The following is a 22,880-nucleotide window of genomic DNA, read 5'->3' on the forward strand; positions in this document are numbered from 1 at the left end:
ACCCAACAGATGTGTGAGCTGCTGCACTATTTCTGCGACTGTGAGCTCAAGCACCGCATCGAAGCCATCGTGTCCTTTTCTGACAACTTTGTCTCCAAGCTGCAGTACAACCAAAAATTCAGATACAACGAACTGATGCTCGCCCTTAATATGTCCGCTGCTGTAACGGCAAAGAAGACCAAGGAGTTCCGCTCGCCTCCCCAAGAACAGGTGTGGCCACTTGATGCCGTCGCTCCAGCGCTCATACAATCCTAATTACAATAATCACAGTTACTGTATTGCAGAGATTCCGCAGACTCGCCAGACATTTCATTGTTCTCATCATTCATATTATTCATCAATCATTTTATGAAGTATTGTTCGCTGTTATTATTCTTATTTCGGTTCCTTCATCTAGTTAAATGAGTGGGCCAAAATACTACAAGCACGTCTAATTAGAATGCGGTGCTGCTACATACCACTGCCCTACAATAAGAAATATACATATTGGGCAGCATTATTTTTGGAAAGGCAGAATATTTGCTACTGTGCAGACATATCAAATTACGTGGCTGGTGAGTTTTTTTTTTTAATGTCAGCAACATTATACTAACCCCATTTTGCAACATTTAACGTTTAACGTTTGGTTTCCAAAGGTGTCAACACTGAATAAATACGCACACAGTAACAGTTCAAAATGTCCAGTTGCAACGTGCATTATTTGACTATTTGGGACTTTTTGCAATCGTTAAAAGAGATTTGCGTCCAAGACGTCAGGTACAATAAATTGTAAAACACACGTGCACACATTCATGTTCATGTCACTGACCACAGACAAGCGTGCAGCATTGACTCTCGAACTAAATGATTCATGAGCGACATTTGACATAACTTATGTCATTTTCCACATACATCACTAATTTAGCTGCCAACACTCAAACTCCCAACTGTTTTTTTTTTTAAATCATTTTTTTGTTTTTTTAAATCATTGAATTCTTTAATTGTGGACTCACAGCCAAGTTGGCGTGTAGTAGCTCGTCCTTGCTACAAATAAAATGCTCCTGAACTATTTGAATCCACACAATTTTCAAGGCACATGCAGTGTTTAATTGCAGTGCATGCACGCGCGCGCGCACACGTACACACTAACAAAAATTCACAACTCCCTTGGGGGTCACAGCTGCATACAGAGGACTGTGCTTTAATGAATTGTCATGGTCTTCTGTATTCAGTGAGTGCTGAAATCAGCACTTGAGCAATTTCATTTTAGCATAAATCATTCTCCACTCAGTCTTGAGAACAATTAATATTATAAATAATAAATATGATTATTTATTAATAATAAATAATCATATTATGAGTGGATATTTTGTTGTTGTTGTTGTTATTTTAGATCAACATGCTGCTGACCTTCAGCACTGGCGACGACTGTCCGTGTCCTTCAGAGATCCAGGGGGAGCTTTATGATTTTCACAATCAGCTGCAGCTACACTGTGGTGAGCTGGAGATAACTAGAATTTAGCATTCCTTCATAATGTTCTGAATGACGCTCTGCCAGAGATGGCAAAAGTACTGACACTCTACTGCAGACACAGTACTCTGGTAAAAGTGCTGTTTCAACTTGGTGCTTGCTCAGCCTGTAAGGGGCTTGGACCTCAGAGTTGGAGGATGTAGGTTTGAATCCAGCTACGGACAAAAATATAAAAAAACGACAAGAGAAAAAGTCAGCTAGTTGTTGAGAGATGCTAGTGTGCTTGCTGCCAACTGTCGAAATGCCCTTGAGCAAGCCATCGTCCTCACCAACTCAGCTCAAGTGGCGCAGCACTCTTTGCGCACCTCTTTTACTCTGAATCTCGACTTGCATACCTGCATGTGCGTGAGCTGGTTTTACGCGTGGTGTGTAACACAAAGTATACATCGGAGTGTGAGTTAAATTTCCACTTGAGGGACAACAATGAGTATAGAAAAAATCAAATCAAATCACAAATAGATGAAAATACAAAGTCCAAAAGTAAAATACAAAAAAAAAGTCTGCAAACAAAATACTGTAGAGTCACACTTTAAGGTGGGAAACACTGCACTAACCCTTCTGTTGTACCAGAACGTGCTTGCGTTGCCAGAAAATGCAAGCATGTTCTCTTCATCTCAAGAATTAGATTTACACACAGATTTAAAAATATACAGTTTGGCATGAAAAGGCCACACTGCGAGGGGAGGTGGGGTACTACAGAATTTATTTCATGATGCAGGTTAATGATCAAAGCATATGATTTTTGATTTGTTATTATGTATAATATTAATTCAAATCATATTATATTGTCATTTTTACATTCTTTTATTTAAGAATCCGTAATCATCTTCTTCAAATAAATATGTGATACCAGCTGCAATTAAGTAAATAAATATCCTCTGGAGCAAATGTGGTATGTGACCTTAAAACAAGCTGAAAGGTCTAGAAGCTAAAATATGTCATACCAAAAAGTAGCATCTGTGAGGCCTCAATGTGAGGCATTCAACATAACTAAGAGTGGTTTCAATGAATCCTATGCTGAAATTGTGACACTCACTATTGCATTTAGCCAGGATGTATCATTTACTTTTGTCTTTTTGCATCTCAGCAGAGGAGGTCGAGTTCAGTGCCTCTAAATATTTGAACTGCCAGGAACTGTGTGGTACAACCAATCTAATGGCAGCTTTAGTCCGGCAGTACAACACCAACCTGTCACGGCTCCCTCCATGAAGAGAAGCAATTAACTTTGTGGAATTATCCACAAACATGAGATAGTGGTCCTCCAGCAACACACATCATACATATGACTTGTATAACCCACATAGGAGGTTTATCTTGACCCGAGATTTCACATCGTGTTTATCCTGTGTCTATTTGTTTTGTAGGAATTCCGATGGAGGAAGACGCGGATGAGCAAGATACATCTATTAAAGGCCGCCTTCTCACACTAGTGAACAAAATCAAAGGACAAGCTCATAAAAGTGAACAACCGTTGGAAAAGGAACAAGCTGCACCATGTGAGAATATATTCATTCATAGGGGTTTTGAAGTATATACAGTATATTTTTTTCTGATTATCTGGAAGACTCGCTGGTGTTGCCAATTAACTGCTGACATGATGCAATACCCTAATGATACGATTTGGCACGCCAATCAGTGCTTGTACCAATGATTCTTTCAGACAACATTTAATACAACCACACTCCAATCAATGGCAACAGAAGATCATATATTTCATCAGCTGGGAGAAAACCTCTGCATCCAGGAAGAAAACCATTAATTAGATGGCTAAACTACTAAAGTTTTAAGATAAAAATACTGAGCATTTGAGGAAAAGGTAATTGTTTGTGAAAATGAGAATTTCTGCATGGACAACGTGATCAGAACAAAAATCGTTATTAGTCTCACAAAATTACTTTCAGCAAGGCTAGTGGGGGTATAAGGGCTTCAAAAAGCGATGTAGCATAGTAAAAACGCAACTGCAAAGTAACAATGCTTCAAAAAAAATGTGTGAAAAGGTGCCCTGTGAGCTGACTCGCGTGGGTAGCAGTGATTTCCTTTTTCAATTTCTTTTCAATTCCATTATGCTAATGGTGGCCACTACATCCGCGAAGAGCATCATTCAACATTTTGTTGGGGGGAATAAAAACAAAACACTTTCACCTGATTAAAGCAAGAGACAAGCTGTGATAGTGGTACACCAAATGCGGTGTTGTAGCACCATCACAGCACGCTCAGTTCCTGGACAAACAGGCATTCCTTTTCCATCTTCAATGGAACTTTGATGACCTCCTATTAAGAAGCTCATTTTAAATGATTACATAACTGGTGAAATGTGCATTTTACCATTTAGCTCGTAATCATCATGACGGATATTTGGCATCATTTATCAAATCGTAAATAACTTCCCATTTCTAGATACTGTATCAAATCTTTTGCAAAGCCTTTATCTCAACTAAAAAATGTATGGAACTACATGTTATCTGGCAACACTAAACATAATTGATCAAGAAACAGTTCACATAATCTATTAGCTATATTGCTCATCCTGCAACAAAATGTGGACTGCCAATATACTGAAGGTGTAAGGGATGATTGAAGTGGAGGAGTGGACATTTGTTCATAAAAGACTGTGAGGGGTCTTACATAATGGCCGATTGATCAGAGTACTAGTTTTTGTGGCAGCTGCACTTCAGAAATGTCTACTTCAGCAACAACTGCTGGCTCCAGAAACTGAGTGAAGCGCAGCGGAATAACTGATGAAGAATTGAATGAGTGTGAAGCGGCTGGTATGAGAATCAGCACATCCAAATCTGAGACCATGGTCCTCAGTCAGAAAAGGGTGGCGTGCCCTCTCCGGGTCGGGGATGTGATCCTGACCCAAGTGGAAGAGTTCAAGTATCTTGGGGTCTTGTTCACGAGTGAGGGAAGAATGGAACGGGACATCGACAGGCGGATCAGTGCAGCGTCTGCAGTGATGCGGACTCTGTAGCTGTCCGTCGCGATAAAGAAGGAACTGAGCCGAAAGACGAAGCTCTCGATCGATTTACCGGTCGATCTACGTTCCTACCCTCACCTATGGTCACGAGCTGTGGGTTGTGACCGAAAAAATGAGATCCCGGATACAAGCGGCCGAAATGAGTTTCCTCTGCAGGGTATCCGGGCTCTCCCTTAGAGATAGGGTGAGAAGCTCGGTCATCCGGGAGGGGCTCAGAGTAGAGCCGCTGCTCCTCCACATTGAGAGGAGCCAGATGAGGTGGCTGGGGCATCTGATTCAGATGCCTCCCGGACCCCTCCCTGGTGAGGTGTTCCGGGCAGGTCCCACTGGAAGGAGACCCCGGGGACGACCCAGGACACGCTGGAGAGACTATGTCTCTCGGCCGGCCTGGTAACGCCTCGGGATCCCACCGGAAGAGCTGGATGAAGTGGCTGGGGAGCGGAAACTCTGGGCGTCCCTGCTAAAGCTACTGTCCCCGCGACCCGACCTCGAATAAGCGGTAGAAAATGGATGTACGGATGGAATTGAATCACTGCAGCAAGGCTGTTTTTCTTGAATTCTCTTGCAAACAAGTTTACCATCAGTTGTAAATGTGTGTTTGTAAGCTTTTCTGTTTGTCAGTTTGGTAGTGGGAGTGTTTTCTTTTTCTTTATTCTGCATAGTTTAAAATTCATACATATAACAGAAAAGAAGAAAGGTTTACCCGTGAGAGCAGGCCTGGTTTGCTTGAGGGTCTGTTTGCAGGTGGTGCAATTATCACAGTCTCTAACATGACTTGGCAGTGAGTTCCGTGACCCGATTCTTTTGGTTGTTTCGTTCTGCGGCATTGTATTCTCCTGTAATCATTGCTCTGGTGTTTACTCTAGATTTCTTTTTCTGTATGAAGTCCTGTAATGGTGGAGGGGCTAGTCCAATCAGAACTTTATAGATGAGGCAGACATCAAAAAGCAACTGGTAGCTACCACAGTCCAAGCTCTTGTACTTATTAACAATACTACTGTAATGGTAATGTATAGTTTTTTTGCCTAGTATTTTGAGAGTCCTTATGAAGGGAGACTTGATTGGTTTTATAGCACTCTCTGATGTATGTGACCATGTTGTATAACATTAGGAACTGTGAGTAAATATTGAATGCATATAGGTCTTTGCTGACTCCATAATAAAAAACAGTCTTATATGATTTTTTTTCATTGTATTTTAGGGTTAGGCTTAACCCTAACCCTGAAGTAAAGTCCCATTATTTACTTTATTTTTTTATTATTTATTCTTATAATTTATTTTTTAATTGCTTAAAATTGAGGTTGGAATCAAAGATTTCCCCAGGGTACTTAACGTGTTCAACCACCACCAAAGTGTTCAACTCTTTCTCCACCCACCAAGACTCTTGATTGCTGTCCCTCTGCTGGTTGTTGGGAGAAAAACGTACAAACTGCTTTTTTTTTTGTATTAAAATGTTTACTCCTTGATTGAAACCAATGGGATAACCATGTCTCCTTCTCGTGGCTGCTTCTTGTTTTGAGTTGGCACGACAGTATAATATAGTGTCATCAGCATATATAGCAGTTGAATTTTTGTATTTCTTCAGACATTTGGTAAGTTATTGAAAAAGACTGACAGGACCCAGTATTGAGCCCTGTGGTACGCCAGCAGAACAAGTAAGGTATGAAGACAGTGAATCACCAATTTGAACTGCCTGTTTTTTGTCTGACAGGTATGATTTCATCAAGCATAGGGCACGATTTGAGAAGTTGAAATTAGTTATTTTAGCAATAAACACAACATGATTAATGGCTTCAAAAGCACACTTTAAATCAAGAAATCCAACCAACAATCCAACAAACTCTTAATGTTCTCTCGGAAATATCAGGTAGATGTCTCTGTTGAATGGAATTGACTAAATCCGAACTCCATTGGATGCACAGTTGCATGGCCATTATTTAAGTCTTCTAACAGATTTGTTGTAATCCGTTTCTTGGCTACTTCGTCAGTTTCTCAATGGTTGACTTTGGGTCAGATACAGGTCATTTCAATAATGTAACAATATTAGTTGGCCCCGTATCTCTTGATTGGTACCCAGAGTAACCCAACTCAAAGTAATTCAATATTTTACACTTGGAAATCCCAATAAACAGGGACAAATCGTGTCCAGTTCCGAAATGTAGATGCTAATATAACAATTGCAAGCCACTATTTTATGTGTATTGTTTAATTCAAATTAGATTTTATGTCTTTTTTGTTGTTGTTGGATGGCTAGGATCAGGATTAATTATGATCACTTGCGATGGAGGGGGAAGGGGAAAGAACTGAGCTCCTTCAATGTAAATGTATAGTCAGATCTGTGTGTCTGCAGGGAGAGTGACTAGTGTGTGGACAATAGTGTAAAAGAATGAGAATCTGGTGTTGTGAGGCTTTTTTTTTGCCAAAAGGAAGAAATGCCACTATTTATCTTTCTGACAAAGCTACTGCTTCATCTCTAACATCCACAAAACTCCTAGGTGATCCTTCATACCAGACCCACAAAAATACAGTAACATGCACAACCGATTGAAAGCCAGCTCAAATACAGTTTGGGAAATCCCGCCCAAAAAAACAAAACAAAATAGGCAAACTGTCACATGGGTTTTAAAATAGGTCACCTAATTATAATGTTTTTTTTTGATGCCTCTGAGTAAATATCTCACTGTTTAGTCAGCCAAAAAAAAAAGTGTAAAATTCTGTCCGTCACAGAACAACATGATGACATGAAAAACTACCTTTACTGTGTTCTAGAAAATGTATCTAATTCCAGAGGCAAAATATTGCACCGTATGCAACTTGTCCTCCTCTGCTTACTGCAAATGTTGTTTAGGGTTTCTTTGTCACAGAGTAGAGAAAATACAGTATCGCTGACAATGTTGAAATTGCCCCTCTTTTAATAGCGTAGGCTGGAGAAGTGCGAGATACTCAGCTGAAGTAAAATGCAGTAGTTTCCTATAACTTTTAAGACTCTTTTTCGGTGATTTCTTCTTGGCAGCCTGTGAAGCTCTGATGAACCTTGTGCCCGAGAGGGTTAAGCAGTGCTGGAAAACCACGCAAAGTATTATTTTCACTAATGGGGCTAAAAATCCTTCTGAGTTACTTTGACAAACCAGTCACGTAGGGGACCATCACATTCTGCCTACTGTTTGTCTTCAGGCTCAGGTTTGGAGGCTCTTCTTTTGGTGGGTTTTACAAAGGCCCAGTTTGGGCGGATTCTTCGGGCCATAGTCTTCGATGTCAGTGTCAGTGGATATAAAAGAAAAATGTAGTTTGCCGTTCTAATTATTCATGCCCAGATGTCCCTATATGTCCCTATATCCCTTGAGCCGTCAACTTATCGTGGTGGAGGGGTTTGTGTGTAGGAGCTAAGTTGTCTGGGGCTTTATCTCCCTAGCAGGGTCACGCATGACAAACAGGTGCTCGGTGAGGGACCAGACAAAGCACGGCTCAAAGACCCCTTATGATGACAACAAACACTGGACTTAGTTTTCCCTTGCCCGGACGCGGGTCACTGGGGCCCCCCTCTGGAGCCAGGCCTGGAGGTGGGGCTCGAAGGTGAGCGCCTGGTAGCTGGGCCTGCACCCATGGGTCCAGACTGGGCACAGCCCGAAAGGGTAACGTGGGTCCCCCGTCCCATGGACTCACCACTTGTGGCAGGGTCGATAGGGGTCGGCTGCAGTGCGAGCTTGGCGGTGGCCGAAGGCAGGGACCTTGCCGATTTGATCCCTGCCTCCAGAAGCTGGCTCTAAGGATGTGGAACGTCACCTATCTGGCAGGGAAGGAGCCCGAGCTGGTTTTTGAGGTCGAGAAGTTCCGACTCGATATCGTCGGGCTCGCCTCCACACATGGCTTGGGCTCTGGTACCAGTCCTCTTGAGAGGGGTTGGACTCTCTTCCAATCTGGATTTGCCCATGGTGAGAGGCGCAGAGCAGGTGTGGGTTTACTTATTGTCCTGTTGTTTGTGCCTATGCACCAAACAGCAGTTCAGAGTACCCACCCTTTTTGGAGTCCTTGGAGGGTTTGCTGGAGAGTGTTCCCGCTGGGACTTCATTGTTCTGCTGGGAGAATTCCATGCTCACATGGGCATCTACAGTGAGACCTGGAAGGGTGTGATTGGGAGGAATGCCCACCCCCCCGATCAGAACCCGAGCGGTGTTTTGTTATTGGACTTCTGTGCTCATCACGGATTCTCCATAACAGACACCATGTTCAAGCACAAGGGTTTCCACATGTGCACTTGTCACCAGGACACCCTAGGCCACAGTTCGATGATCGGCTTTGTGGTCGTGTCATCGGACTTGCGGCCGCATGTCTTGGACACTCAGATGAAGAGAGGGGCGGACCTGTCAACTGATCACCAGCTGGTGGTTTGTTGGCTCCGATGGTGGGGGAAGATGCCGGTCCGACCTGGCAGGCCCAAACATATTTTGAGGATCTGCTGGGAATGTGTGGCAGAATCCCCTGTCAACTCCCACCTCCGGCAAAATTTCACCCACACTCAGGAGGAGGCGGGGGACATTGACTCCGAGTGGACGCCATTGCTGAGTCTGTTCATAATTTTTATGGACAGAATTTCTAGGCGAAGCCGATGCGTAAAGGGGGTCCGGTTTGATGACCTCAGTATTGCATCTCTGCTTTTTGCAAATGATGTGGTTCTGTTGGCTTCATCAAGCCGTGGTCTCCAACTTTCACCGGAGCGGTTCACAGCTGTGAAGCGGTTGAGATGAAGCTCATCACCTCCAAATCTGAGACCATGGTCCTCAGTCGGAAAAGGGTGGAGTGCCCCCTCTGGGTCTGGGTCTGGATCCTGCCCCAAGTGGAGGAATTCAAGTATCTTGGGGTCTTGTTCACAAGTGAGGGAAGAATGGAATGGGAGATTGACAGGCGTATCGGTGCAGTGTCTGCAGTGATGCGGACTTTGTATCGGTCCGTTGTGGTGCAGTAAGAGCTCAGCCGAAAGGCGAAGCGCTCAATTTACTGGTTGATCTACGTTCCTACCCTCACCGATGGTTACGAGCTGTGGGTCATGACCGAAAGAACAAGATCCCGGATACAAGCGGCCGAAATGAGTTTCTTCCACAGGGTGTCCAGGCTCTCACTTAGAGATAGGGTGAGAAGCTCTGTCATCCGAGAGGGGCTCAGAGTATAGCCGGTGCTCCTCCACATTAAGAGGAGCCAGATGAGGTGGCTCGGGCATCTGATTAGGATGCCTCCTGGCCGCCTCCCTGGTGAGGTGTTCCGGGCACGTCCCACTCGGAGGAGACCCCAGGCACAACCCAGAACACGCTGGAGAGACTATGACTCCCTGCTGGCCTGGGAACGCCTCGGGAAGAGCTGGATGAAGTGGCTGGGGAGAGGGAAGTCTGGGCTAAAGGTACTGCCCCCACGACTCGACCTCGGATAAGCGGAAGAAAATGGATGGATGGATGTCCCTATACCTTTGCCCATAAAATGTAAACTAACATTTTGTTAGACACATGAAATATGCCATATAACTTTTCTTGCAGCCAACCTGAAGGAGTTGATCTCGCAGACCATGATCAGCTGGGCCCAGGAGTGTCATATCCAAGACCCGGAACTGGTGCGGAAGATGTTCAGCCTACTGAGGAGGCAGTATGACAGCATCGGTGAGCTGCTCAGGGCCATGAGGAAGACTTACACCATCAGCGCCGCCTCGGTCCAGGATACCATCAAACTCTTGGCTTCTCTGGGCCAGATCAGATCGCTACTTTCTGTTCGGATGGGGAAAGAGGAAGAGAAGCTCATGATTGATGGACTTGGGTGGGTGAAACTTTTCCCAGGTGGATCAGCTTTTACCTCTAATCTAGTCGTGGATACACACTTTATACCAGTGCTCTTTTTTCCCTTCCAGTGACATCATGAACAATAAGGTGTTCTATCAGCACCCCAATCTAATGAGAATTCTGGGCATGCATGAGACTGTCATGGAAGTCATGGTCAATGTGCTCGGAGGGGACAAATCCCAGGTTTGACAGCTCATTTGCCTATTAAAAGGGCCCACAGAGATTTCACTGCATGACTGCCATAGAAATAATGATGCTTGCTTAAGACTATCTCTGTACTCTTTCAGTGTTTTCCTTTCTTTGTGAGCTCTGAGCAATGAGGTGAGCTCTCTCTTGAAGGTGGCAAAGGGCACAATTTACCTTGCCAGTGACTTGAAGCTGTCTAGTCTCTTTGCTCTTCATTATGATTAAATATATGCAAGGAATGAAGCCATTAGTACTAGTAGTTGAGTGGTTATTTATGTTCACTTGCCACATCATTAGGCACACGTGCACAAAGAACTAACACTAGAGTTGTATCATAAATTGCCTTCATTAAAATAAGAGTGCACAAATGTGGCTGAAACAGAACACTATTCATGAAATTATTTATATATTATTATAAATGTAGTGTACTGTGGTGTAGAGCTCTATTTATCTCTCATGTAGCTAGATAAGGTAAGCTAAACAGTGCAGGTCTTCACCACTTTCAACAACACGTGGGCGGCTGTGGCTCAATTGGCAGAGTGTGTCGCTGGTTCGAATCCCGGCTCCGACTGTCTGCATGTCCAAAAGTGTCCTTGGGCAAGACAATGAACCTGAAATTGCTCCCAGTTAGCCTAGCAGTGCCTTGCACGGCAGCAACTGCCAATTGGTGTATGAATGTGTGTGTGAACAGGTGAATGTGAGGCTTTGTAAAGCTCTTTGGGCACTGTGATAGTGTAGATAAAGCGCTATAAGTGCAGTCCAATTACCATTTGCAACAAGAAACATATTATTGAATACTGCAATGTACTGTTGCGGCATCACAGTTCTGAGGACCTGGGTTCAAATCCGGCCTCGCCTGTGTGGCGTTTGCATGTTCTCCCCGTGCCTTCATGGGTTTTCTCCGGGTACTACGGTTTCCTCCCACATCCCAAAAACACGCATGGTAGCTTAAGACTCTAAATTGGCCGTAGGTGTGAATGTGAGTGTGAATGATTGTTTGTTTGTGCCCTGCGATTGGCTGGCAATCAGTTCAGGGTATACCTTGCCTCTCGCCTCTGGGAAAGGCTCCAGCATACCTGCGACCCTAGTGAGGATAAGCAGTGTTGGAAATGGATGTACTGTACTGCAGTGGCAATCAAATAGACATTACTACTGTTTATAAATGTACAAGGTATTCGCAAATTGTCATAATGTCTACAAGTTACTACCAGTTACTAGTTTGACCAACAACTGGTGATAACTTGATTAATCTTGTTTGGAAAAAACATCACACAGCTCGATAGCAGTTTGACTCCACGTTGTATTTGTCACCCTATAGGAAATAGCCTTCCCCAAGATGGTGGCCAGCTGTTGTCGGTTCCTGTGTTACTTTTGCCGCATCAGTCGTCAGAACCAGAAAGCAATGTTTGACCACCTAAGTTACCTCCTAGAAAATAGCAGTGTTGGCCTAGGTGGGTGAAGTTTGAATTAAGTTTAAGATGCTACATTTACACATTGAGCAACTGCACTACTATTTGAATTGAGAAGCACTGCAAAACTTAACTTTGTACGTATTAAATCTATAGTAGTAAATGTCGTAAATCCGAACATTCTATTCTGTGTTTGGCGTCTCCCACAACACGAAAAAAAATGTCCAACAGAAAATGCTATTGAAAAATAGAGTATGGTTAAATCTGAAGTGTACAGTATATTTTGTGTTGCAGCTTCACCGGCTATGAGGGGCTCCACTCCTCTTGATGTGGCAGCTTCCTCAGTTATGGACAACAATGGTCTGGCTCTCGCACTGGAAGAACCTGATCTGGACAAGGTAGAACTCTTTGGAAATGTCACTTTAGGATTTTCATACACTACACCACACAAGGGCCATACTTACACAGTGCAGGGACAATGATAGGCAGTTGGGGACCTAATGGTCATAGTACTAATAGGGTGGGAGGTGGGTAAACACAAAGCCCAGGGCGCAGCTCCTTTCTGCCCGGTTGTGGTGGTGGCAGGGCGGTCTGGGCGTTGGGTGGGGGTGGCGGGTGTTGGGGGGGTGGCTGGGTCCCTGTGTTCTTCTCCTGATAGCTTTGGTGGGGCGTGGGTTGTGTCCTGTCAACCGGGCCGCCCTGGAGTGGCTGCCTCGTCCGCCATTCCCTCTCGGATGTCTGTCCTCCGTGTTTGCACAGCAACTGCAGGACACTTTTGATGATTAATGCGCTTGCGTGATGGTGTTCATTCCGTAGCATGTTGTCCGTAGACACACGCCTGTGGGATTTAGTTGCTTGGTGCGGAGCCACTCCCTAATCACAACCCTTACGACTTTGTGAACTTCCTGGACTCTCCTCGTGCTTGCAGTTTCTACAAGTATTTAGGTACTACAGACCCACTTTTACCACACTCTAGTTGCACTGCTGGGTTGATTACCCCTGCCCTGTTTCATCCCGTCCTGTCCTATTTCTACTCATTGTATCCCTCCCATGCAGGGTGTAACACTACTGTCCCAGATAGAACCCAAATCCCATGTAACAATGTTGTAATGTTATAAGCCAGCATTCTGTGTTGACTTGTTTATTTTCTCTGTTCCCTTATCTCTCTGTCTGTACCCTCTCATACCTTGCTCTGTCCAGCTGCATTTTCCATTAAATATCCATCACAATTTAAATAACCACAGAGTGAGTATATAAAACTCCTGTGTTGAACAGAAAAACAGTTGCACCATAAAAAGGTATACAGATCCTACATTTTGCATGACCAAGCAGCCGAGCAGGACAGATTTAAAAAAATAAAATGTATTAATTAATTAAAAACCGTTTTTGAGGAATTTGGTTGAACTCGAAGTCTACATAAGCATACTGTATGTAAGGTTATGTTTTCTTTCCTCACGCAGGTGGTGACCTACTTGGCAGGCTGTGGTCTCCAGAGTTGTCCGATGCTTCTGGCCAAAGGTTATCCAGATATTGGCTGGAACCCCATTGAGGGAGAACGTTACCTCTCCTTCTTGCGCTTTGCCGTCTTTGTCAATGGTATGACTGCTGTTGACATTTCCACTCTGTCTTTGTGATTAATAGTCCACGTTACGTGACTATAAATATTAAAGCTAGTGGGTCAGTTATAAGCAGAGTTTCAAAAGGCTTCATTCAGTTGCATCAGGGGAAAGCTGCCTGGGGTTTCAAGTCAAACTGAGCATTCTATTGAGCTAAGGCAGCACTGTTTGTATTGGACCTCGTTAGATGTTGTGTAGCTACAGTGTCAGCTGAGTGTATTTGTTTTGGATGACTTATTTGTGTTGTAGGGGAGAGTGTGGAGGAGAATTCCAGTGTTGTGGTCAAGCTGCTCATCCGTCGTCCCGAGTGTTTCGGACCTGCCCTGAGGGGCGAAGGAGGGAACGGACTGCTGGCGGCCATGAAGGAAGCCATCAAGATCTCGGATACACCTGCTTTGGATCTGCCTGGTTCTGTGCAGGGAGTCAGCTGTGACATGTGAGCCCTACAGATAAAGCAAAGCTTATTGAATCAATACAGAGGACTTGGAACAGATTAGCTGCTCATCTATTTTCCCTTGAGTATTTTTCCTTATTTTGTTCGGCTGACAAAGAAAGTCTTCTTTACGTTTGTGCTTACCCCCAACATGTAGATCGGCTGATGGCGACGATGAAGAGGAAGTGGTGCACATGGGCAATGCCATCATGTCCTTCTACTCAGCGCTCATTGACCTGTTGGGGCGTTGTGCTCCAGAGATGCATGTGAGGGTGCTACAAGTCATATTTTTGTCTTGTTTTTTGTCATTTTTTCCATGTTCTTTTGCTGTCTACAGCTAATCAACAAGGGCAAAGGGGAAGCTCTCCGTATTCGTGCCATTTTGCGCTCATTGGTGCCCACTGAGGACCTTGTGGGAATCATCAGCATACCACTCAAAACACCCATTGTTAATAAAGGTATAGTGTATTCAGTCTCTCTCTCTCTCTCTCTCTCTATCCATCCATTTTCTGAGCCGCTTCTCCTCACGAGGGTCGCGGGCGTGCTGGAGCCTATCCCAGCTGTCATCGGGCAGGAGGCGGGGCACACCCTGAACTGGTTGCCAGCCAATCGCAGGGCACATAGAAACAAACAACCATTCGCACTCACAGTCATGCCTACGGGCAATTTAGAGTCTCCACTGAATGCATGTTTTTGGGATGTGGGAGGAAAGCGGAGTGCCCGGAGAAAAGCCACGCAGGCACGGGGAGAACATGCAAACTCCACACAGGCGGGGCCGGGGATTGAACCCGGGTCCTCAGAACTGTGAGCCAGACGCTCTAACCAGTCGGTCACGGTGCCGCCTGAAAATATTTCATAGTGATCCAGCAACGGTGGTGCAGCACCCTAGCACCCTCTGTTGACCAGTTACCACTGCTGGTCGGTTCTAATACAATATACAATTTAAAATATACTCCACAGAGCTAATTATACGACTCCAACTGTTAAGGCCAAAAAGGCATACGGTACATTATATACAGTATGTTCACAGACTGTCAAATGTCCATGTATCACTCTTGTGACAAGTTAGGTGATATTAAACAGTATTAATTACCCTTGAGGACTTGCACGCTGCCAGAACTAAGACAAGGGCGTGCAAAATCCTCTCGGACCCTCCCCACCCTGGTCACCAGCTCTTCCAGCTCCTTCCCTCAGGTAGGCGCTACCGATCAATGCAAACTAGAACTAGTAGACATTCCGACAGCTTCTTCCCTCTTGCAATCAACTTCTTGAACAGCTAACTTATAATTCCATTACAACAAGCTGGCAATTTTTTGACTTGAGTTCGTTGTCACATTTCTGTATTATGTATTACTCGTGCACTCACTGTAGTTGTCTCGCCGTGCTGCACTATTTGCATATAGTGGCCACTCGTGCCAGAGTAGCATCTGCTCCATTTGCACACTGATTGAGGAGTATCTGTAACATTTGCACAACCATTGTCCCAGATTATCGCAGTACTCGTCACTTTAAACCGCATACACTCCTTGAAGTCTCAGTGCCCTTTGCACAATGGTCATTGCACCGGACTATTGCGTCATTAGCCATTCGAACTGAGGACTCTGCATCTTTTTGCACAATTGTTGTTTGTTGTTGTTTTTTGTCAATGTCTTTATGTCTCCAAAGTGTTCTGTAAATTGACTGTCTGTTGTACTAGAGCGGCTCCAACTACCGGAGACAAATTCCTTGTGTGTTTTGGACATACTTGGCAAATAAAGATGATTCTGATTCTGATTCTGATTCTGATGTCCATGTATCACTCTTGTGACAAGTTAGGTGATATTAAACAGTATTAATTATATTTGCATATTACAGCATGGTGCCTTGTATAACAGTGGTTACAAAAGCTTGGACATTTAGAGCAGAGTGGAAGGTTATTGATTTGATTGGACTGCTCATGCCTTTTTAATCAGCCAAGCGCTTTTCTGTGCACTCCCACAGCTCTGAGTAAGCCAGATCACTTCTACGCTGAGCTATCTTGCTCTATTGATTGATCTGCATAAGCACGGCAAGACTTGCCTCCTATGCAGCCGTGAGCTTTGTCAGCAGACAAGTGTAAAAGATAGAAAACAAACATACGATAGGGGCAAACGTATTGAGACACTCATCAAACCTCTTAGTTACCCTTGAATCTCAATTGTTCGTCTTACCAAGATATTTTGGGCAATTCTATGGCTCCAACTTTGTTGGAGTAGTTTGGTGAGGGCCATTTTTCTGTTTCTATATGACTGCGCATGGTTTGATGAACTGGAGAGCGCTGACCCTGTGTTGCAATACTTTCATTCATACAATGTACATCCAAGCAATTTTCTGTTTTCGGGGATATTAAATCCCCAATTTTTTGTGTCTCTCAGACGGAGTGACAGAACCTGATATGTCAGCCTGCTTTTGTCCGGACCACAAGGCCCCCATGGTGCTGTTCCTGGACCGAGTGTATGGTATTGAGGACCAGAGCTTTTTGCTTCACCTACTTGAAGTTGGGTTCCTTCCTGACCTGAGGGCTGCAAACTCTCTAGACACAGTAGGTAGACGTTGAGTGGCCTTCTAGTAATTTTAACAATTATTGGGTGGAGCAAAAAAGAGGTGCTTTTCATCAAGGTTCCTTAAATGTATTCATCTATTCAGTCTTTATTTTTAATGCATGATTTAATGAAAGCTATTAATCAAACTTTCATTCCGCTCTTAACTTTATCATCTCAACAGAACACAATGAAAAGTATTATTATTATTATTATTATCATTATCATTATTATTATTATTATTTTTTTTTTTTGCATCCCAGAGACTTTCCATAAAGAGCGCTGGAGTTTCTGTGTATGTTAAGTGTTGTATAAGTTGTAAAGTCACAGCTTCCAGTCCTTGGCGCAGGACTATTTCTCATTTTCTGCATAACTAACAGTGTCCGGGACTGATGTGACGGCTCGACTCATTAAGCTATAATCTCTGACTGGTGTCCATATAAACACAAAGGTTTTCACATCAACAGATACTCAATGCTAATTGGATCTCGGCTGCATGTGTGATCACCCATTACCTGTCACTGTAATAGTGGCCTGCTCCTTTTAGCGCTGTCTACTACCTGTTTTTGCTTTACGAGATATTTTTTCAAGGTGAGGTTGAATTATGTTAATTCATTCATCTTCCGTACTGCTTATCCTCACTAGGGTCGCGGGCTGCTGGAGCCTATCCCGGCTATCTTCGGGCAGGAGGCGGGGTACGCCCTGAACCGGTCGCCAGCCAATCGCAGGGCACATAGAAACAAACAACCATTCGCACTCACATTCTCACCTATGGGCAATTTAGAGTCTACAATCAACCTACCACGCATGTTTTTGGTGCACAGTTATTTATGGCCTAAAGCACAATAAAAAAAATGTACTCCAAAAATAGCATTATAAGGAGTATCTCTCCAATATTATGATTAGGACAATGATTTTGTCTCTGCTCTGGTTAAAAAAGAAGACTTTCACTTCCCTTTGACCCTGAACAGGATGGACGTTATACAAAGATTTCATATAAAATAGTTTGATAAAAAGAAGAAAATTGAAAACAGCGATATTTGCTTGGACTCTGCCACTGAAGCTTTTATTGTTTATGTATTCATGTGCTGTCACAGTGATATTTCCACCCCACTGTCCGCAGGAGGGTCTGTGCACCACTGAGACAGCGTTAGCCATGAACCGTTACATCGGCTCGGCTATGCTCCCTCTCCTCACCCGCTGTGCGCCCCTCTTTGCCGGCACCGAACATCACGCCACGCTCATCGATTCCACCCTGCACACCATCTACCGCCTCTCCAAGGGCCGCTCCCTCACCAAGGCCCAGAGAGACGCCATAGAAGAGTGCCTGCTGGCTGTCTGCAAGTGAGGAGAGCACAAAAAGCGCATTTATCTGCGTTGACAGGGGTTGAGATTAACAATAAATCCGATCTGGTTTGTCTCTCAAGTCAGTGAGGAGGTTAAAAGCAGCTCAGGGAGGGCGCTCTTATCTCTTTCTTGCTTTTTTCTGCAGGCACCTTCGCCCCGCTATGCTGCAGCAGCTTCTGCACCGCCTCGTCTTTGATGTACCCTTGCTGACTGAATACTGCAAGATGCCTCTCAGGGTGGCCAACATATTCTTCCTTTTTTATTTATGTATTTTTCTTTAAATCTCTCATCCACCCCATTGCCTTGCTTGCGTATCTCAGAATCCCACCTTATTATCAGACCTTTTCTTGTCTCTGGTCACTGTGGTCACCGACAGTCTTACAATGTGATGTACGATTAAGATAGGAGTTTATACTACACACGGTACACACGGTACACCTCTTCGCTAAAGTGAAAGTGTTGATGAAATGGGTAGCAAGGGGAGGAAAAATGTGGATGAAGTATTAAACTTTGCAGGCTTGTTGACTCCGCTCAGCCACTTCCGTCTGGGAGCCAGGAAAAAAATAAAAAATAGCAAATGTTATAAGATGTGACTGGCCTGTGAAATAGGGGGACACACTTTTATGTAGACATATTCAGATTGAATTTGTGCTGCTTCTGTGCTCATTGTTAGTGTTCTAAAAGTCTGAGCCACAAAATTTGTATACCTTTAGTTCCTCATATGAAGTGACATTTCCCCCCCCCCCTGTTTTTCCTCCAGCTACTAACCAATCACTATGAGCAGAACTGGAAGTACTACTGCCTTCCATCAGGCTGGGGCAGCTACGGCACAGCCTCTGAGGATGAACTCCAGCTCACCAAGAAGATCTTCTGGGGAGTGTTTGATTCTTTGTCCCAGAGGGTGAGTCATCACCTCCATTGACATAGGCTATCACTGCTGTCCATTGAGTCAACACAGCAACAAAAGACCACCAACAAGGCTTGAACATTTGTTCCCTGTGAAATAATAATAATAATTGTTGTAACCAATACTCACTTTAAAAACGTGTTTTTACCATCAATTGCAAGAATTTAAATTCCAGCCTAAATTTATATTTCCAAATGCAGATTTTACTGCTCGGCAAAGCTCCAATTTGCTTCTAGCCTCCTGCTGCTCCCTGCTGCTTCCGTTTTGGAGTAATGTAATAGGTCAAATGAAAAACCCTGCCGACTAAAGCTGAGAGAGGGCAAATTACCGCCAAGCATTGCGGTGGGAATCCTAATCAGATTACCCCCTATGCATGTAAATTAAGACCAAGATAGAAGTCCTGTAAAATAGAATCATTAGCAGTTGCTCGACTAATATGTGCACATACTGAGTGAGCAGCTGGGATCTTAAGGACTATTCATTCATTCATTCATTTTCCATACCGCTTATCCTCACGAGGGTCGCGGGTGTGCTGGAGCCTACCCCAGCTATCTTTGGGCAAGAGGCGGGGGACACCCTGAACTGGTCGCCAGCCAATGGCAGGGCACATAGAAACAAACAACCATTCGCACACACATTCACACCCACGGGCAATTTAGAGTCTTCAATTAACCTACGATGCATGTTTTTGGGATGTGGGAAGAAACCGGTATGGCGTATATTGGCATTTGGATAAAATGTAATTTAATTTGCCGAAGCAGCGACTCCTGAGTTGCTTCCAGTTTAGCGGGACTTGACGCCTAACGTTATAATCGTGCTATTTTGTCTCGTAAAGCACACCGCATCTCTTTTTATAAGTGTAAAATGTAGGAAAAGCGACGAGAAACATTTGATCAGTCTTATAAGCTAAAGGTTGCTACATTTTATGAACTACGAATCCTAGATTACAAAGGCTTCATTGTTAAACTCAAAACACACACAAAACAAATCAAAGAGTGGAATTTTATATAATATTTAATGAAATCTACACAGGATCTATAGGGAAACACATAGAGGGGTCTAACTACAAAAAGGAAACACGAATAATGGTAAAAGAAATGCTGGACTAAAGTTGAAAATGTGAGCGTTTAATGCGTTCAGTCAGAGCGAGAGAGAGAGCAAAGTTGGAATTTTTTGTGAAGCTAGTAATTTCCCCAAAATTATTAGGCACTAATATTGTACATTCTGGCAAAGCTTGTTGTGCTAACCATAGATCAATTGGTCGGTGGGGATGGTCTTTCTCTGGACATCGCAGGAGGGAGAAGAAAGCTTCAGACGAGGAAAAAGATGTAAAAGGAAAAGTTGTTGTCCCGCTGGGGTCCTCTCGTAACTTTCCTGCCGGTTGAACGGGTGGTGGGCCCAGCTCTTGCTCTCAGCTGCATGCATGACCGGCACGGGATGCCGGTAGTTGCTTGCTGAGGCTCCGCCGACCGATCGGGGCTAGGAAAAGCCATCGAAACCGCATGGCTGGTTTCCTCGATCGAAAGCGCCGCCGGCTTGGTTGCGGCGGCCGCCGGAGGACAGCAGAAAAGGAAGGTGGTTGGCCTTGGCCACACCCCGGCTGCCGAGATTAGCCAGCCAAGACAGCAGAGAAGCAGGACACAAGAGAAAGAAAACCAAGAGAGCGAGAAGAGGCGGGAGTCAAAGGTTAAACACCCAGGAGGCGTGTCCAAAAGGACAGAGGAAACTGGAGAAGACTACACCCATCGACTTGAATTATAGTGTACAGTTAAGCCATAAAAGTGGTGTAAAAGTCATCTTAATATAAAATACTACCAACTTTGTACTCTTACTCACAGATCAAGCATATAGAATGATTGCCTGGAGAAAACCCACGTAGTCACGGGGAGAACATGCAAACTCCACACAGGCGGGGCTGGTATTTGAACCCATGTCCTCAGAACTGTGAGGCAGATGTGCTAACCATTTGGTCACTATGCTGCCATCGTAAGGACTATAAGGAGGTCAATATTTTAGCTCAAGGGAGTCAAGGGAACGGATCAAAGATTGTATATGCAACTACAGCCTCAGCTAAAGTATCTGGTCATTTGCAATGGGTGCTAAACCAACAACCTGAAAACATCTCTCTGGCAGAGGTGGTAAGCAAAAACGCCAATGTTTTTTTGAGAGTCAGACATTTAAATGCGCTCGGTAAAATGTCTTCACCAGGCACATTTTCTGTTATTTAGAGTTGTTCGATTGGTCACTTAATGATCATGCATGTGTGCAAAAGACTTGTTGCCATTAATACCTTGAAATAATGCAAATGTCTGGACTCAGCACCTTTATCTAAATGCATGCTCACGAAAGGAGTCTGTGCAGCGGGCCGGCCTAAGTACATCAATATCAGAATGGATGATATTGATCCAGAGCCGTAAGCATGCTATAGTGCTTAGGCTCTTAAGATAATTCATCGTTAACGTCTCTTCCACAGGCTTCCTCTTTGTCTTGTCGTTACTTCATTCTCTTCGCAACTTTAATGAGCAGGCAATGAATGACAATGCTTCAGTTAGGCAAAGCTTTCTTCTTCTTTTCAGCAGAAATATGAGCCAGAGCTGTTCAAGATGGCAATGCCTTGCCTCAGCGCCATAGCTGGAGCTTTGCCGCCCGACTATGTGGATGCCTCCATTTGTGGAACAGTGGTCAAACCAGTTTCTGTAAATGCTCATGGCAACTTCGAACCCAAACCTATCGCAACTACTACGTAAGCCACATTGAAGCTGCACATCTCATGCTCTTTTACAAAGTTTGTGTTACAAAAGAAAATGCAACTTCATGCATCCCCACTTAACTCAAATACAGTTTTGCCATTTTTCAGCATTGCCCTCCCAGAGAAGCTTGAGCACTTTGTCAACAAGTATGCTGAACATTCTCATGAGAAGTGGTCAGCAGAGAAGGTAAGGCCAAAGCGCACATCCTCAAACTGCAATCATGCAAACTGAAGCCACCAGGTGTAGTCATTTCACCTTGAAACTGGAAAGAGTTTTGAAAAAGATTTTTTGGGTCTTGTGTGCTTACGTCACCTTTTTTTAAACGGGGTTTTGTCCATTTTCTGTCCTGTTTACTCTATGTAACAATGGTGCAAACGTTGTTCACACATATCCATTGCTTACTATATGATTGAACCAATGCATGTTTACCACTCTTCACTTGCAGGGAACTCCTCAGAGCCAAAACACTATCACAAATAAACTTTACTGCTATAAATTATGCAATACTAGATAATACATGGTTGTAGAAAAAGGACGGTTGTGAGCCCCTTAATTTCCACGGTAGCCTGTTTATGTATAGAGGGACTGTTGCATCTGTGAAAAGTAACTAATGGCAGAGTAGAACAAAATGTGAAAGTATCATTGTGTGTTATTAGGATATTAGGGGACAATAGAGAAGCTGTCTTATCTGCCATAATTCACTGTGATTGTTCTCTAGGTGCTGCTTGGATGGAAATATGGAGACTGTGTGGATGACAAGGCTCGAATTCACCCACAGCTCAGGACATACAAAGCTCTGACAGAGAAGGTACGGATGAAGTCAAGTATACATACCGTATGATTGAAAAATCCATTCTCCGTTCCACACCAGACTTACCCAAGCATGCATTTATGCTTTGCCTCATGCACTGGAGCACAGTTTGCTCAGACAGAAAGTGCCTTTTGAAAACTGTTCCCACGAAGGTGTCCAAAATGTCTGGATAAAATGAGGGAAAGAAAGGGGATTGCTGCTTCTTTATTCTTCTTTCTTTGTTACTTCTTGATGTTAAGGAGAAAGAGATTTACAGATGGCCAATCAGGGAGTCATTGAAGACCATGCTGGCAATGGGCTGGAGTGTTGACCGGGCCAGAGATGGAGAGAGCGTATCTCAACAGAGGGAGATTGAAAAAATGCGAAAGATCTCTCAGGTCTCACAAGTATGATACATTTTTTTTTTTTTTTTTTTTTTTACATAAATAGACATGCTGAACCAATTGAATAATGTCAGAATCCCAATCAGAATCATCTTTATTTGCCAAGTATGTCAAAAACACGATAGGAATTTGTCTCCGCGAGTTGGAGCCGCTCGAGTACGACAACAGAGA

At 43.9% G+C, this 22,880-nt stretch overlaps 1 protein-coding gene across 5 annotated transcripts in view; it reads left to right on the plus strand.

Moving 5' to 3' along the window:
* The window catches only part of LOC133487553 (ryanodine receptor 3-like), a 102,645-nt gene that overhangs the window by 50,176 nt on the left and 29,589 nt on the right, over nt 1-22,880 (plus strand). For all 5 annotated transcript variants that reach the window (XM_061794300.1, XM_061794301.1, XM_061794302.1 and 2 more), the window contains 19 exons: nt 10-210; nt 1,373-1,475; nt 2,875-3,006; nt 10,013-10,286; nt 10,378-10,492; nt 11,814-11,946; nt 12,199-12,302; nt 13,365-13,500; nt 13,770-13,956; nt 14,111-14,219; nt 14,291-14,411; nt 16,347-16,513; nt 17,635-17,855; nt 18,004-18,094; nt 18,619-18,759; nt 21,345-21,508; nt 21,623-21,701; nt 22,234-22,323; nt 22,566-22,712. In XM_061794300.1, coding sequence (XP_061650284.1) covers nt 10-210; nt 1,373-1,475; nt 2,875-3,006; nt 10,013-10,286; nt 10,378-10,492; nt 11,814-11,946; nt 12,199-12,302; nt 13,365-13,500; nt 13,770-13,956; nt 14,111-14,219; nt 14,291-14,411; nt 16,347-16,513; nt 17,635-17,855; nt 18,004-18,094; nt 18,619-18,759; nt 21,345-21,508; nt 21,623-21,701; nt 22,234-22,323; nt 22,566-22,712 — 2,715 coding nt within the window. The remainder of the gene's footprint in view (nt 1-9; nt 211-1,372; nt 1,476-2,874; nt 3,007-10,012; nt 10,287-10,377; nt 10,493-11,813; nt 11,947-12,198; nt 12,303-13,364; nt 13,501-13,769; nt 13,957-14,110; nt 14,220-14,290; nt 14,412-16,346; nt 16,514-17,634; nt 17,856-18,003; nt 18,095-18,618; nt 18,760-21,344; nt 21,509-21,622; nt 21,702-22,233; nt 22,324-22,565; nt 22,713-22,880) is intronic.

The sequence above is a fragment of the Phyllopteryx taeniolatus genome, chromosome 13 (genome assembly GCF_024500385.1).
Source record: "Phyllopteryx taeniolatus isolate TA_2022b chromosome 13, UOR_Ptae_1.2, whole genome shotgun sequence".
NCBI lineage: Eukaryota > Metazoa > Chordata > Actinopteri > Syngnathiformes > Syngnathidae > Phyllopteryx > Phyllopteryx taeniolatus.